A 17177-nucleotide genomic window follows, 5' to 3' on the forward strand; every position below is an offset into this window, starting at 1 on the left:
TCTTTTGCTGATAGAAGATAATTTTCAGTGAGTCATTCAGAAATCAAGGTCATGTTGGGAAATTTCTGTCCTCAGCCAAAGATAAAACGGAAGTGCAGAGCAACAGGACCTGACAGTAGGTGAATAATAAGGGAATATCAAGCAGTGCATTCAAAAGTGTAACTACAGATGAGAAGTATAAAACACAGGCAGAAAATTTTTAGTGTTATTACTTTTCTAGAGTCAAAAACACGGTTATTGTGACTTTTAGTAGCTATTATTCAGTAAGTTGCAATTCTTGAGATATTTATTGTTACAATTCATTTATCAATTTATTACTGATGAGTTGCAATCCATCTGCTCCCCTACTGCAAAAGGGGCTGCCCCAGGAGCACAGGTGGCAGCTCTCTGTTGACCTTCTTGGCATCTACTCAAACTGAACCAAGTTGAAAAAGCACCAGTCTGGCATAAGCATGGGAATCACTACAGAGCCAGCTTGTTTATACAGCTTTATGAGTTAGAAAAGAAAGAAAGGGGGAGGGAAAAGTGAATTTCCACTCCATCTCTTGATTCAGATGGTTTTCTCTTAATGAAACAAAGAAAAGGAGAGAAAGAAAGAGTTTTGAAAGTTTTGCATATGAATCGTGTCTAGAAACCCTAGGAAAGTCCCTAATAACTGGCATCCTTTGTGGGGGATTTTAACACATCCCACTGTCAGATTTTTTTTTATAATGGCTTCTTCTACATAAATGCATTTTTCCAGCTCAAGGAGAGGATATTTACTTCTTGACTTGGTTTAATATCTTTTGTTTGACCCCTTTAAACCCTTGCAGTGCTGGAATTCTGTTGAGCAGTGGTAAGCAGGTAAGGGGTAAGCCTCAAAGTTATTTTCAGGTACCAATGTATGGCATGAACACTTACTGGCCATCCAGGGGGAAGGTGAAACCCTGTTTTACTACCAAAAAGAAGTAACAGCCACAAACAGAAATTAAGAGAGCAATTAATGCACCCATCAGTGGACTTACACCAGTGGCAGATTTCTCCCCACAGCTTTCATGCCAAGCCTTGTTAGTAAGAGGACTTTTCCCCCCTCTAATCAAGGTACAGATGGATGAGACAGGCTTAGCAATAAAAGCTGAAACAAGGCAGGACTGTTCCCCCTTCTCCCAGCATCACATGTGCTTGTCCTTAACAATAAACTGATCCTTTCCTGAGCAGTTTCAGTCCACCAAGGAGAAGAAATCCCAGGCAGTAAAAAAAGCATGAGTCATTTTCATCCCAGTTAGCAACCAGGATTGGCTCCCTAAGGAGTCAGGCACTGGGCTGGAGCACAGCCAGAAGCACAACCACTCTTTACAGCAGTCAATTTGGCCTGGCTGTTGCTGTGGGACCTCAGCTCCACATGACACCCCACTCAATCCTTTGCAGGAAGATCACAGCCATTCCCCACATTTCTGTATTCCCTTCCCAAAGCTACATCCTGACACTACAGAGAGAGAGATTGGAAATATGCCCAATAAAGGGACTGTGAATATATTTATGGACCTGAAGTGCAGTGGTGTTGAAGGAAGCGTGCAGCAACATCCTAGTTACTGCCCTCACAGCCATGGAGCTGTCAGGGAGAAGTCTGTGTAGTGACAGATCTTTGGCACTGTTATTTGACATGGAAATCAGCAGTGTATCCTTAATCAAGTCTCCTCTCACTGCCCCGGAAGGAGCAGGCAGGGAGGGAGTGTTTCATCTGAGGCATAGTGTGTCCTGGGGTAGTATTACTCACCACTTCGTGTTTACAGAGAAGCTCCTAAAACCAGTCAAGTTCACAACTCCTGTTCCTCAGGGTAATTAATACAGATGGTTGCTGGAATAAAGTACCTAAAATCATCCTGAACTGCATTTAAGAAGATCAAAGGAGGCACAACACTGGGGCTACTCTGGGTGTGCACTGTGGGGCATGTACTTTTCCTGTCCTGAAAAGACCTCAGAAACCATAGAAACAAAGTTTAATTTCATTGCTAATTTCATTCAGTGCCAGGGCAGTCAAAGCTTCCTTAGAAGGGAACATTTGGTACCCTGGTGATTTAGTCTTACGAGTCCCATACCTTTCACCTGAGTCCATACCTGGAACCACGGTACACATGGTATTTAATACCAAGCAGCTCAAACCAAGTTGCCATGATCAGAATCACCTGCCATTTTTAATATGGTATTTCTTTACTTTGCAATTGTAGTCAAAACATATTTCAGATTACACATTTCATGCAAGAGCTCACAGGAAATGTTTAGTGAAAAGCATTAGAAAGGTATGTTTAATGCCATGGTACTTGTTGCATACAGAAGCAATGTGTTCACATTTCTGTCAGATGCATTCACACCCTTGTGTCTAACATAACAATTGGTATGAGATATCAAAGGAAGATCTGGCATCAATTAAAGTATGTATAAACTTATTATGCCATGTTCAGAGACAGCTAGAATAAAAGAGGTTCTGAGTGGCAGGGAGATATGATGAAATTAAAGACTAATGATAAAAAGGAGAAAACAGTGTAAGTCCAGAACTAGAAACTACACAGAAAAAGCAATTAAATGGATTAACTCAGATGAATGGACAAACACTATGAGCACTGAATGAAGGGTATCTGAATAAATGATACTGAATGAAAGGCATGAAGGATACTGAGAAACACTGAATGAATACATCACAATAAAGGAAGCTGCTTGAGAGTCCTTGACCATTCCTATTTTATAAATATAGCATAAACCAGTATTAGTTCAAATTGTGCCCAGTCCTCAGTCACACATCAACGATTCAGCACTTTATTTATGGTGGTGTAAAAATATAGATTTTGTTCATTCTTTGGCTTGGGACAAAAGTTACTTATTCCTTCATCTCAGGCACATTATTTTTTGAAAGAGAAAAATTGCTCATAGACATTAAAATTTAAGTCTTCTGCTTTATGCTGAGGAAGCTTTCCTGCTTGCATCATTACCATATTGATATGCTTACAAACTTTTTTGTTGGCAGAAGTGCTACATGCTGAACAGCAATATCCTATTGAAAATCGAAGACGTCATAAAATTGTGCCCAGAACAGGCTGACAGGAAAGCCCTTTCAAAGCAGCTGTGTTAGCAGGGGAGCAATTCGATCTTCAAATGATATACATCTCAAAATTGTGTCTTTATAATCTCTGTGGAACATTGTTAAGAATATTTTATGACGGTGGCACTAACTGATGCTGCCCTGAAAGGCTGAACCAGCACATGAAAAGGGGAATCTTTTCCACCTACACCAATCTGTATCTTATAGACACTCATACATCATGTTGCTTGTGATTTCCAGAGGAACATCCTGGATTCTGGAATTTTTTTGAGTTGTATTTACTTGTGCTTGCAGGGCAAATATCATGGTAATCCCATGCATATAGCAGTGATCATCTCAAACTGCTTAAGAGAAGAAAGAAGAATATTGGCTGCAGCCAGCATGCCTGTACAGGTAATGAATTACATTTCATTAATCTGCTCCATGTTAATCTGCTCACATGCTTTTCAGACCAAATCCCATCCCCTCATTCCACTGAAGTGATTTGTGTGCACTAGGGGTTGCCAAATGTTGCCCTTTAAACTCACATTTGAACTTCATTAGTGGCTCTTCTGCTGGAAACATTGCTATGAGGGACTTCCATGTCACAGCTAATCTTCAAAGACTTTAATCTGCAGGAAAGGTTTTAAAGAGATTATTCTTTGCAAAACAGATGTGTGTATTTTAAATTATGCAATGCATTAATTCATATTAACTATGGAATGCAAAAGACATCCCATCCAATATGTTATAGAGTTATTGATGATTTTTATGCTGTTTGGAGAAAAAAAAATAATTCAAATTACATACGAAACTTATTTTGGGGAAATTGTTACATGATTAAAATGCAGAGGGAATCTTTAGGACAAATGTGTTCTTGTTAATCACTTATGGATGTAATATGTATTCCTATATGAGTCTTGTGCCATGGATATTTTAAAAAATCTAATGATCTGTATTTAATTTACTAGATGTTTAATGTCTGCAGTATAGCCACACCTTTTCATCTCTTGGATTTCAAACTTATAGCCGCATATTTTTCAAATGTGTAGAACTAAACACATCTGTGTGTTTACAGCAGTCTCCAGAGGGTTGAACATCGGCTTTGGAATTCTCTCTCTGTGCTGGAACTTGCAGTACAGTTTCTATCACCTATTATTATTGTTACTCACCCACCAATTATCTGTTCAATGTGTTCCAGGGGCCACTGGAAAAGTCTCTGCAGAACTCTGTGGTTTCAGAACGTCAAAGAAATGTAGAACACAAAGTATCAGCGATCAAGAACAGTGCTCAGGTACCTTTTTTTGTTATGTGTGCTGTCTCTGCCCACATGATTTTCATACAGACATACCTGAACTATCTTTAAACTGGGTAGCACAACAACTTCTGCCAACAGCCACACATCCATTTTCCATTATTCCAAGGACATCTGCCCAGACTAACAACTCAGGACACTCCTGGATCCTCGGGGGTCAGCAGCTGTTTGGGTTCAGTGTGAGAGCTCCCTATGTTAAAACCATCTCGCTCATCCCTATGCGAGTTGCAGGCAGACAGAGTGCAGTTGAGTGCAGTAAGAGCATACCTACAGTCTCTAAAAAGAAGTGAGGTTTAGAAAAAGTAGTTTTTGCAACTTCACCTCCTTTAGCTGGGTCAGCAATAGCTTAACCTTTGCAATCTCTGAGTCACGTACCTTCATCAAGCCGAAGGCTATGTGACGTAATTACGTGGTTTGGAGACGTGAGGGGACAAGAACACCGGGAGCTGATGGAAACCACTCTCCAGGAGTTTCTCATGCCATTGCAGGGCAGAGCTGGGCTGGGTCAAACCTGCAGCCATGTCCCAGAGACCCTGAAAGCTCAGAGAATACCTCCCCATTCAGTTCAAGGCAGGATAAGGATTCAGAGTACCCACAGTTTTTTTGCTATCCCAGCCCCACTTCCAGCTTTGCAGCAGTCTCAATGCAGAAACTGTATTTGAAATACCTGTCCATATGTTGTTCATGAGTAACACTTCTGGTATACTGGAGAGAGATCCTAGCAGCATTTTCTCATCAGTGTCTCCTTGCACAGAGAAGAAGGTTTACAGAGATCAAACCCTTAGAAAGTAGTCTCAGAGGAATGTAATACTAGGTCTCTGTCTACACATAAAGTTGTAAGATAAGAGTTGCAGAGCAGAAGGAGCAGCAGCCTGTCATGCTGCTCCTTCTGCCTGTGTGGGGAAGCACAGCCACCCATGAAGGACCAGTGAAAATGAGAACATTTTCTAGATAGAAAGGTTGGGTTTTTTTTTTTTAGTAGGTAATTAAGTTGAACACAGAAATTAGCCAGTTCCTTGTGCATGTAATTTCATACTTTATACATATAATTTAAAACTTTAGTCTCCAAAATAAAGAGTAAACCAAAATGGCTAATTGTGTATGGGCTCATTTAGCAAACAAGTTTCTGTATTTTCACAGACACTTAATGTGCACATCTTAGGGAACTAAAAAGGATTGTTTATGCTGGCAAAATCAAGGCTTCCTATAAACAGCACAGAAATAGACCTTCAAAGTACAACAGATAATTTCCTACAGTTTTATTTTCTTATTTTGATGGGTTTTTTAAAATTATCATTGATTGGTTACTAGAAAATATCTTCAATATTTTTTTACAGCACGTATGAAAAGAAAGGTAAAATGCCAAAGCAGCAAAAATATTTCATTTCTTTATCCAAATTCTTAAGTCATTCTTAATAAATTCTATGAGCTCTACTCTTGTGTCTGACTCCACCTTTCTAGGCTTTGCAGACCCCAGTGCAATTTCTGTTTAAGTAAATGCAAAGTTATCCCTTTGCCCTGCTTTAAATTTCCAAGAAGAGAGTAGCATTATTGGCTTAACAATTTCAGTTTAGCTCAGGCTAACACAACCATTCCTACTTCCCACTATGTCATTGCACTAGTAAACAAGAAGGGATAAAGCTGAAACAACCACTGTCAGCTGCAGGATAGAAGATAAAATTTGACTTTCTAAACAAGCAAAATAAAACTATAGCTATAAATGTGTATTTATTATTCAATCATACTTTTTAAAGTTTACAAGATCGTAAATAAGGGTTCCCACAAAGTTCAGGGGTTTTCAAATGGTAAGAGAGGAAAATATTTCATTATGCATTTTTTCATTTCTTTTCTGGGAAAGATGACTGACCAAGATGTGAAATACTTGGAAGACTTGCAAGAGGAATTTGACTTCAGGTATAAAACAATACAGAGCTTAGGTAAGAGTTTTTACACTAATTTTTAGATTTCCTAGGAAATGGCTGATGCTGCAGCTAGACTCCAGCATCAGGGGGTTTTGTGCATCTCTTAAATAATATATGTAAACATAAAAATGGATCTTTGGTTTATATAAAGTAATAGTCCTGGAACATAATAACTCTTTTGGGGTTAAGAGGGTAAAGAGGATCATGTTAAGAAAGTATTGTTATTTCCTATGGATAAGCTGCCTAATAGGCATGTAAAGGAGTACGTCTTAATTTAAAAACCCTATTTTTCAATATTCTTGCCTTTTACGTGGCCCTTCTTTGGAAGAATGTGGATGAGACTCTTATTTCCCAGAGTCATGCAAAACTGATTTTTCTCACCTCTAACTTGGCTTTCTGTTCTTTTTTGACCACAGTGGTGATAACCAGCTGGTAAGCACTCTGAATGCACGTTTGACCAGCCTGTGATGGTTGAGATCTGCACGTGGCAACAGTCCTTGCATGATCTCTTTCAGAAAAGAAACTGGGGTCTGCTTGTGTCTGCTCAGATATCTATATTATCTTCCTTTGAACATGCAAAGATACTGGGCTTGAAACGTCCAAGTCCTTAAGCACATCAATCCTAAATGTTGAAGGCTGGATATGACCCAGCAGAGTTGCCAAGGTTTAATGGGTTGCTGGTCATCAGGCCAATCATAATTACTGATCACACAGAGAGCTGATAGCTGCCCTACTTTGCAAAATAAAACATGCTGACAATAAATGACTTTCAAAGCTTAAAATTTCACTGCTCTGCTCCAGCACAGCCAGATTACAGTGTGTGGGAGCAATTGCTGTGGCTGAGCTGGTGCTGGTTACTTGTCTGCCTCTACTGAAACATCTACCCTAACTCAATAGGAAGGCATCAATCCAGAGTTTAGCAGGCACATGTTTGGCACCAATTTCTTTTTTGAATATAGCATGAAAGATCCAAAAGGTCAGGGAAAGTGAGGGTGGGAAAGAGCTGCATGTAAAAGAGCATGGGTGAGCTTGGGGACTCTTGAAACCAGTGCATGATCCAGAGAAGGGCAAATGTAAGAGAGAGGGGGAAATGCCCAGTGGTCAGTGCTCCTGGCTCCTGAAATTCCCCTGGCAATGAACACTTCATCTCTGTTTCAAATGCCTCTCAGGCAGACATTGTAATTCACATCGAGTCCAAAGAGCTTTAGCCTAACTGCTGACACCACAAACATATTTATGTGTACAGATCAATCACTGATCCAAGCCACATGTACATAATACACAGGAGTATACACAGGGATGAGAAATTTAGAGAACTCTGGGTATCACCTCTATGTTTTCTGCCTTTTCCTGCCCCACATACACATCTACAGACAGCATCCATAAAACCTTATCTTAAACTTTTACTAAAGTTAGTCTTTTCAAACTAAATATGCTGTTACATAATCTACTGATGTCCATAGTTTATCTTTTCACTAGTTCATGCTGCAGTCTGGCCATGTTGGTTTTTTTCCTCTTCTCCCCTTATAAACAAGCACACACACCCACACATGTATTTATACTGTTGGTTTTTTTTTTTTTTTCCCTGCAGAGCAGAATGACAAAAACAGCGCCCTCATTAAACAGGAAATGTTGGCGTTGCAGGCGATGCTCAATACTTTAGACTACAAGAGAAAGGTTAGTGACAAGGTTTTGTCATTTGTGGTTAATCTGCTTTCTCCCCTTATTCCCACACCAAATACTCAAATGCGTATGTGTGCCTTTCTAAATTTTCATCTCAGAAGGACAGACAAATTTCACAGGAGTTAAAAACTTGCAAAATGTTTGGGTAGGTCTGGGTGATTTTGACTAGAAGTTAAGAACTTGGCAATTAAGTAAAAGCTCAGTAAAGGATATGGTTCTGCACACCCTAAGAGTGAAGTAATTTGTTTGAGTCCATGGGGAAGGAGGGCTATGATTAAATCAAGCAAACAAAAACCCAATGCATTTTATATGATGCAAAACATAAGCAGAGTTTTTTTAACTTGACAGAGCTTGCAAGTGTCAAAATCTTGGAGATATTATGCCCACAAAGAATGCAACACTCTTCCCTCCTGCCCTCCCCCCGAAAAAATTTACTGAAGAAAAGTTCATAGAGATTGAGGATTAATGTACAATGGGTAATGAATCCTGTCACCAAGGCAATAGGAACTAAACATGGTTACTTTCAGAATAACTGGAAAAAATGTAATAAGCGCTTCATGATCGTTGGTGAATTTTGCAGCTGTTGCCTGTGGTCAGTTGGAGACACCTTTCCTATTTTCCAGGAAGTGCTCAGTAAAATAGGCCGTGTGATCCACGAGATCGATATGCTGATGAGCAACATGCTGACCGAGGAGCTGCTGGACTGGAAGAGACGGCAGCAGATTGCCTGCATCGGGGGGCCCCTCCACGGGGGGCTCGATCAGCTCCAGAACTGGTAAACCTGCCCTGACCTCGTGTTTCCACTGAAAACCACAGGAAGTCTGCTGCGCTTGAAATGATCATTCCTTTAGATCAGCTGCAACAGCAGCAAATTCACCAGCAGCTAAGAAAGTAAATAACTAAAAGGCGCTAACTAGAAGCAACATTCGCTATTCAGAATTAACACCACAGTGAACTGCTGAGTCTGACTCGTCACTCGTCAGGCAGTCACTAATTTTTGGGTTTGACAGTTCCTCCAGATACATGAGACATACTCTCTTGGGAGTTTTGCTTGAGTAAGAATGGTGCTGACTGAGTTTGTCATTGAAGGCAGTGGGAGTTGTGTCTAGGCAGGAGCTGGGCAGAGGCTTTATGCTTTGACTCACTCCTCCAGACTTCACAGTGTGCAGGGATTTAATAGCAGTAGTCTCTGTGGTGGCAACTCTGAAGTGATTGCAAACAAAAAGAAAATAGCATTATATTTAAAAGATAGCATACCCAGAGAATGTCAACGCAACATCATGGTCGTTACTCTCCCATCAAAACTCTCATATGGAAAAGGTGAAATAAAAAGTAAGAATTAAAAAATGAAGAAAATTAACAAGAAGTGTTTTTTTCCTTCCTTTTTTTTTGTGTAGGGTTCCTTTTTTTCACTTCAGTACTTTTTTTTCCCAACAAAGATGCTAAAAATAGCTAAAAATGTAATTTTATACACACATACCCTATTGAACTAGCAATTTAGCAAATGTGTTTGGATTTATTTTTCCTTACTGCTTTTACACTTCTTCAGTCTTGTTAACTTGCTCATTCTATATAAATATTATCCTTTTAAAGAGTACATTTTGCAAAACTCCCGAGCTGTTGGAAATAATTATTGTTGGCACAAGTGCCGTGCATGTACAGCATCAGGACCACGTATATATTTCTTCCAAATTGTCACAGACAGTGTTGCATTGTGAAAATATTTATCTTTGAAGATAAAGCAGGTGATTTGTCCAATGTATTTACATACTCCTGTAAACAGAAGGTGAATGGATGTGAGTTTGGGCAAAGCTGGAAAGCACCATTCAACACTGATTCTGATTTTCCCCAAGCAAGAACTTCAGTAGTTCTTGTGCTCTAAGAAACGGTTTACAAGAAAGATTGCAAACTAATTCTTTGTCTTGCTGTAGCTTTACTCTGTTGGCAGAGAGTCTCTTTCAAGTCAGAAGGCAACTAGAAAAGCTGGATGAACTCTTGACCAGGCTGACTTACGATGGGGACCCTATTCCTGTGCAAAGACCTCAGCTGCTGGAAAAAGTCAACTTTCTGCTCTACAACCTTTTCCGGAAGTGCGTAAGCCACTGCCAAAGAACAGAACTTTCCCTCAGCTGGTACAACAATGAGAACACACTGTTAAGGAAAAGGAAAAGAGTTTGAATTTCTGAGGATTTTAAGGATCAGGTTCCTAATATAAGAAGTATGTACAGCTGTCATCAAAACTCATAGAAACTGAAAGTTCCAGGCAGCTTCTCATGGGTAGCATTTAAGGGTTTGTCATCAAGTTCTGACTCTTAAATGAATGCCAGAAATCCCCTTATTCTAGGAGGAGTTATGCACCTTCTGCTGAGAAAAGTTATGAGGTTTTGTGTCTGTGTTTGGGTTTTTTTTCTTTTTAAGTAAATGTTCCTTTTCTTTCCTCTGTCCCCACCAAGCTATGCTTCCTGCTGCCCTCCCAACTCACCCGTGCTATAGTAGATAAAATATTAGCATCATTTCTCTTGCGCCTTTTGTACAGGCTATACTAGAAATATACCACAAGTGAGCCTCTGAAAGCAAAGTGGGACGCTCAATTATTTGAGATATATATATATTTTCTTTTTTAATATATATATTTAATATATATATAAAAATTGAAATGATAGTTTAATTAGGATCATTTAATTTCATTGGAGACATGCTCAGTGTATTTTCATACTCTGTTTTATAGCTCTGATAAAATTTTGGAAGACCAAGACTTTTATCCTCATTGTATTTTAGAACTATAGAATTTGGCATGCTTTTCAATGTATTCCAAATATCTGTTTCTTGCAGGAACAATTTAAGGGAAAGTTAGACCACAGGATCATTTTGAGAACTGAGAGCTGGAATGCATAGCTCCCACTTAAGCATCTGTAGAGAAATAAGCTTTAAGAGATATCAGCCCCTTTCCCTTCTCCCTCCCACAAAAAAAAAAAAAAATCCCCATCTGTTTGTTCATACATATTCCTAAAAATCTATTTGTTTCACTTCTTCTCACACAGCTCCTTCGTGGTTGAAAGGCAGCCCTGCATGCCAACACACCCCCAGAGGCCAATGGTTCTCAAAACTTTAATACAGTTCACTGTTAAATTAAGGTAAGGGAAAAAATCTGATATAAACTCCTCCATTCTTGTGCAGTATTTTATCCTAGGAGAATCTAGAAAGCAAAGCAGACCAACTTGAGTTAGGGATTCATTCAACTGCAGGGAAAATTTCTGGAATGGGGATATAAAGTCCACAGAATCTGTCACGCAGAACAAGTGGCAGTAAAGAGTAAAACATGAGGGAGAAAGGTACATTGTGGCTAAAGGCAGCACCTTCAGGGTTCTGAATGCATTGAATTCTTGTTTTAATGACTTTACAAGCTGAGTAAATAATGATCCTTATCAAACAAGCCAAAATCAGAATACTCAGAGCCACTTCTGCACAGAGGAAGGAGAAACTGCTGCATTTTGGGAGTCTCAGGTGAATCACAGATAAGTTGTTTCTCTCCCAGAAGCTCCTTGCCTGACTTTGTGAAAGAGCAAAGATTGGAGGGGAACTCCCATTTCATTTCCACCTAGCAGCACAATGTTCCTGGAGAGCTGGGATTGAGAAAAGGTACATGAAGGAAAGCACACACACATCTGTGGTGCAGTCAGAGATGATAAAAATCCATTTCCTAATCAGTACTACTTCGGTGTCTCTCCAGCCATTCCCTCAAACACATGCTAACTTTTCCACACACTTATGACAGCCCAGCTCCTCTTTCTGAGTATTCAACCCTGTAAATTGTGTTATAATCCTAGATGCCTAATCTGTTTTCAGATTATAATAATTTCTGCTACTTTAATCTGGAACAACCACTCTAGTGTTTTCTGGTGAGACATTTATTCTGTTAATATTCACCCTCTCGTTTTCTGTTTTGAAGGTTGCTAATTAAATTGCCAGAGCTGAACTACCAGATCAGAGTGAAAGCAACTATTGACAAGTAAGAAACTTAAAAGCGAAGATATTCTCTTGCTCCCTACAGAGATAACACAGGTTTTTTCAGTGGCTACCCTATGTGATTTTAAAACTGCTTTTAAAATGAAAAGAAAAAAAAAATTAAAAACCCCACTAGCTAAAAGATCAGAGTAACACTTCCTTTTTATGTGGAAGATTTCTTTTTTAAAACAAAGCTGCTAAATCTAATTGATGTTTTCGAATTGGAGGCAAGAAGTCCATTTAAGGTTTGTCTCAAGACATAGAAAAAATTCATCAGACCGATACAGCAGCATCACACAAAAACTTGAACTCAAACTGTATTGCATGTATGGGATAGTTAGGTTTGAAATATCTCCTAGCTCTCACCATGCACCATCCCCAGCCCTAGGTACCAACCATCTCCCTCCTTCTGCTTGTTGTGCTTCTGCAAGCCCCTAAAAAACACCTTGACTGCATGGATATAGCTGTTGGCCCACAACAAAGAGGGAAAACACCCAGTGAGGAGGGAGCAAGAGAGAAGCCAGGGCTGTTTCCCTCAGAAGCCATGTACTGTCTTATGATAAATAGCAAGATAAAATACACTACCTAAATATGGCCAGATGCAAAAGTCTAAGTGGACAGTATAAATTCCAGTTTTTCAGTTTAAAAATTGTAGTTGTAGGATCAATACAAACCAACTTTGAGCAGGCAAAATCTACCATCAAAATCTACCAGATATGCTTCTCACTACAAGTTCTGTCTTACACATTTTCTGATTCACAATCTGTTTCCTCTCCCCCACCCCTCTTCTCTTTCAGGAATGTTTCAACTGTAAGGTAAGACAAGAAAATACAATGTTTATGAAGTCTTTCCAATGCAATAGTATGTGAGTACATAACTGTCACGTCCTCCGCAGTAACCGTAGATTTGTTCTGTGTGGGACACATGTGAAAGCCATGAACATGGATGAGTCTGCAAATGGAAGCCTGTCGGTAGAATTTCGACATTTGGTAGGTTGGACACTTCTTTACTGCTGTGTGCTTCTGGTAGAGAAATAAAAGATTCTTTAGAAAATCTGGAGGGAGAACTGTATTACTGTCAAGGCCACAGTCATTTTCTTTCTGCTTGTACAAAAAGATTATTCTCAGAACCTCTTTCTGCCATTCCATACTTCATCCATTCTATAAAATAAGACTATATATTTTCACAGAAATGACAAAGCAAACCCTAATTACCACCAGAAAAGGAAAGACTAATCATGCTGAATTAAAAAGCTTCACAGAAACTGAGTTTGGTTAGAAAAACCCCAAAACACCAAACCAACAACAACAAAACCCAAACCCAATACACAGAACAAACAAACAAAAAACCTAAACCACACCACAGTTTTCTAGGGGAGATAGAATTGAATGCATGAAATCTATCGGAAATTAATGTCTGTGATAAAGCCTTGTGAGAGACTAGAGCACTGCTTGTGTAACTCCTCTGAGAGCCCAGTGAGTCCTGCTTTCTGACTAACACTCCCCTGCCTGTGGTATTTTTGGGGCTTAACCACAGAGGCAGTGCATCGGTGTAGTTCTGCAAAAGGAGATTGAGATCAATGGGTTTTAGCACTTTTTTTGTGGGATACACTCGGCAAGCACCCTAATTAATTCTGTTACATTCAATTCGTTTCCTAAAAATTCTTTTAAAATATCAAAAGGCTCCTCTCTGAATAGAATTTTCAAGGTGCAGTGTCAGTCTTCATTAGACTTCATTTTTATATTGCAAATAAAATCTTACTATAACTTAGAACATCCTGATTATAAATTATGTTCTTTACATGTACTTCTGTCTAGAGTTTCTATGACACATAAATATTGTTTTCCTTTATACAGCAACCCAAAGAAATGAAAACAAGCGCTGGAAGCAAAGGAAATGAGGTTTGTGCATTTACTTTACATGTTGCTTTTACTTACTCTCACAAGTATTTCATACTTGATTTTATTTAAATCAAAGAGTTCTTAGATTTTGAAATATATACTAAGTACAGGGTCTGATTATTATGTTAGTATAAGTATAATGAGAACTGTTTGGAACAACTCAAATTGTAATTGTGTGCCTGAAGTCTGTATATTGAAAAAGTTACAACAGAAGGTAGAGTAATAATCCAAATGTGTGCATTCCACTCAAAGGTTACCTTTTTGGTCATTTACATTTTGGAAAAAAAAAACCCAAAACAAATAAGCTTTTAAAGCTTTTTTTTGTTGAAATCATTTTTTCCAACAGGAAAGTCCTTTAAATATATGTTCTGCTGGGCAGGTCCAGAGCTGAAGTCAGGGTGTCATTATCTTCGCATCAAAGGGGTTTGCAGCCTCAGCCAGGACCAAAAATGTGCTTAATTTACTTAACACTTCTCCCAGCCTGGTCACAGGTTCCCCTCTCGTGGTGACTCTGTGTATGGCATGACAGCACTAAAACCAGCATAACTGAGGGTAAAGTTGTATTAGCAAGTTTAAAAAAAAATCACTCATATCACAGCCCAAATAGCTGTAGTTATGCAAGCAGAAGAGTTATTTCAAGTATTCTTTAAGTCCAAAGCAAAAGGTGTGATCAGCATAAAGAATTTGACCAAAACCTAAAGCAGAAGCTACGTGTGCGCGTTTCACACACGTTTCAACTCACAACCCGATTAGCAAGACTGAAACCAAAGGCTTGCCTCCCAGTTACTTTGCTGCTTACAAAATCACTGACACCACAGTAAGCAAATGCAAAAATGTAGGTTAAGAAATGCTGGCACTCCAGTTTTGGCAGCATTTCTCTCCCACTTCTACAAATTGTGCCTTTAAAACAATATAAAGCTATCACAGGGCTGTGGAGAATTAGGACAGATAAACTGTGACCTGGTTCACTGCTGATTTCCTCAAACAGTCTTTCCTTGGTCAAGTCAGTTTGTGAAAGTGGTTTTTAGCAGAAAGAGTTGGGATGTTCTTTGTTAACAGCAACTATAATGCTTTCAAAACTTGGTTTGTTATAGGATGTTCAGCATGCTGAAAGTGTAGTTAAATATAACTGGCCCCATTAAAAAAAAAAGTGCAAGTTCTCTATTTTAGATTTGTCCTTTCATGCAGATGTACCTTTTTGCCTAGATGATTTTTCCATGAGAAAAATTTGCTTCTGAAAAATCATAATGGGGGGAAGAAGGGTTGTTTCACTAATCCTTTTCAACTTTGTGTCAGCAATACAGGTTGAGCTGGATTGATTCAACCTGTATTAAAACATTTGAGCTCATTTGATGGATGAGTATTTCTTGCAAAAGCCTTCAGGTCTAAGCTGGATTTTCCCTTTGCAAGGCAGATTTATTATTCAGATGCCTATGGATCTCCTGTGGACCCAATTCCTCATTTACTCAGTATCTTTTATTGCAGTGTACACCTCCTGGAGAAGGTGCTCCATGGCAAAGATAAGGCCACAAGGTCCTCTGCCAAGAAATACTTTTATTTTGCATTGATTGAAAGCAGATATTTTAGTAAGGGAAAGCATTTTGATTTGCAATTTTTTTTTTTAAGAAAAGTCTAACAAAACAAATGCAGGGAGAGAAAGACCACCACCACCACCACCACCAACACCAACAACAACAACAACAACAACAACAACAACAACAACAACAAAAAAACACACACACAAAAAAAAAAACCCTGGAAAAGAACAAATATCTTTTTATACTTTGAGTTCTGGGGATGGAAATGTATTTCAAGAGATCTGTTTCCTAAGGAGCAGAGATTTGGATCTTTACAGAGCTGTGCTGGTTTGTAATCACAACAAATGCTTACACTACAAACATTAATCAACAATGACAAACAGGTTTTATTTTTTTTCCATCCAAGAAAAGCTTGGGGTTTTAATACCAGATTTACTTTGGATTACTGATTTAGGCCTCTAGTCCTTCAACTAGTACCCACAGCAAACTTGGATGAAGGTCTATTTGTCATTAAAGCTGTGGTTATTTGCTTTGTTTCTAGTTTGTTTCTCCTTGAAGTTGAACATCCCTGTTCCAAGTCAAATTGTCAATCAGTAAGGAAATTTTAGGAAAAGGAAAGTTGGAGACAACCATTATCAGATATACGCAATTATCTGCTAACTTCTTGTATGCAAATCTGTGTTTAAAAGTATGATTTTACAACAAGATAAAAGTTTAGAAGTACTGATTTAACAATATTAAGGGGTTCTTTAAGATTCATTAGAAAAATACCACACTTCTGAACTAATTTAATGTCAGAGTTAAACAAATTGTTTCCTTCGCTTCCTTCTTTTCCTGTTCTGCTTATATATTTGATATGAGTTTTCTTCCCAAGTGTAACCTCAGCAGCTGGATCACTAAAACAGTGTTAAATGCCAACTGTGCACTCACAGCTTTATAAACTCTTTATTCCTCAGGGCCCACACATGGTGACCGAGGAACTGCACTCCATCAGCTTTGAAACACAGGTCTGCCTGTATGGACTGACCATAAATTTGGAAGTAAGTATTCAGGACAGGTTATCTGGGGCAGGAGTAAAAGGCATTTTCCAGCAGTTTATAGAAATACAGCTGTGTTGAGCCACACCACAGGTCTGCCTACCCTGCCCTCAGCAGTAACCACAAGCAGACACAAGATTTCCAGAACTTCTGGAAAAGAAATCTATGCTTTGGGAAAAGAGGCTAAAAAACCAAAGCAGAGCACAGCACTAATACTTTTCTCTGCAGCATTTACACACAGCATTCATTCTCTCCACCAGACCAGCTCTTTGCCTGTGGTGATGATTTCCAATGTCAGCCAACTGCCCAATGCGTGGGCCTCTATTATTTGGTACAATCTGTCAACCAACGATCCTCAGGTAGGTCCTTGGTGTGCAAATACCGACTTCCTGCACTTTCACATCTCTATTATTTGGTTACTAAACACATTAGATATAAAAAAAGATGTATTTCCCTCTTGAGCTGACCTTATTTTTGTCACGTACACTGTTATCAACATCACACTTTATTGTTCTCTTTATCTTTCTTTCCCTGCCCAGACAGAAAACCACATGCACCCTTAGCTTTTCTTTTTGTAGCCTAAAGTAGTAGTTCTTATACTAAACAAAGGTGACAGGTCTTTTCCACAACTTCCCTAACTTCTTTAGTTTTAATTTATGTCTCTCAGGTGTGGCTGACTAAAACTAGACCTGTTAGAAATTAATTCTACCAGTAGAACTCC

At 38.9% G+C, this 17177-nt stretch overlaps 1 protein-coding gene across 1 annotated transcript in view; it reads left to right on the forward strand.

Moving 5' to 3' along the window:
- Positions 1-17177, forward strand: part of STAT4 (signal transducer and activator of transcription 4) — a 43006-nt gene that overhangs the window by 15570 nt on the left and 10259 nt on the right. The window contains exons 4-16 of the mRNA XM_063399882.1: positions 3371-3469; positions 4257-4349; positions 6229-6307; positions 7884-7969; positions 8599-8750; positions 9907-10065; positions 11017-11109; positions 11925-11984; positions 12778-12795; positions 12876-12969; positions 13837-13881; positions 16376-16459; positions 16717-16815. Coding sequence (XP_063255952.1) covers positions 3371-3469; positions 4257-4349; positions 6229-6307; positions 7884-7969; positions 8599-8750; positions 9907-10065; positions 11017-11109; positions 11925-11984; positions 12778-12795; positions 12876-12969; positions 13837-13881; positions 16376-16459; positions 16717-16815 — 1161 coding nt within the window. The remainder of the gene's footprint in view (positions 1-3370; positions 3470-4256; positions 4350-6228; positions 6308-7883; positions 7970-8598; positions 8751-9906; positions 10066-11016; positions 11110-11924; positions 11985-12777; positions 12796-12875; positions 12970-13836; positions 13882-16375; positions 16460-16716; positions 16816-17177) is intronic.

Source organism: Prinia subflava, chromosome 6 (genome assembly GCF_021018805.1).
Source record: "Prinia subflava isolate CZ2003 ecotype Zambia chromosome 6, Cam_Psub_1.2, whole genome shotgun sequence".
Classification (NCBI taxonomy): domain Eukaryota; kingdom Metazoa; phylum Chordata; class Aves; order Passeriformes; family Cisticolidae; genus Prinia; species Prinia subflava.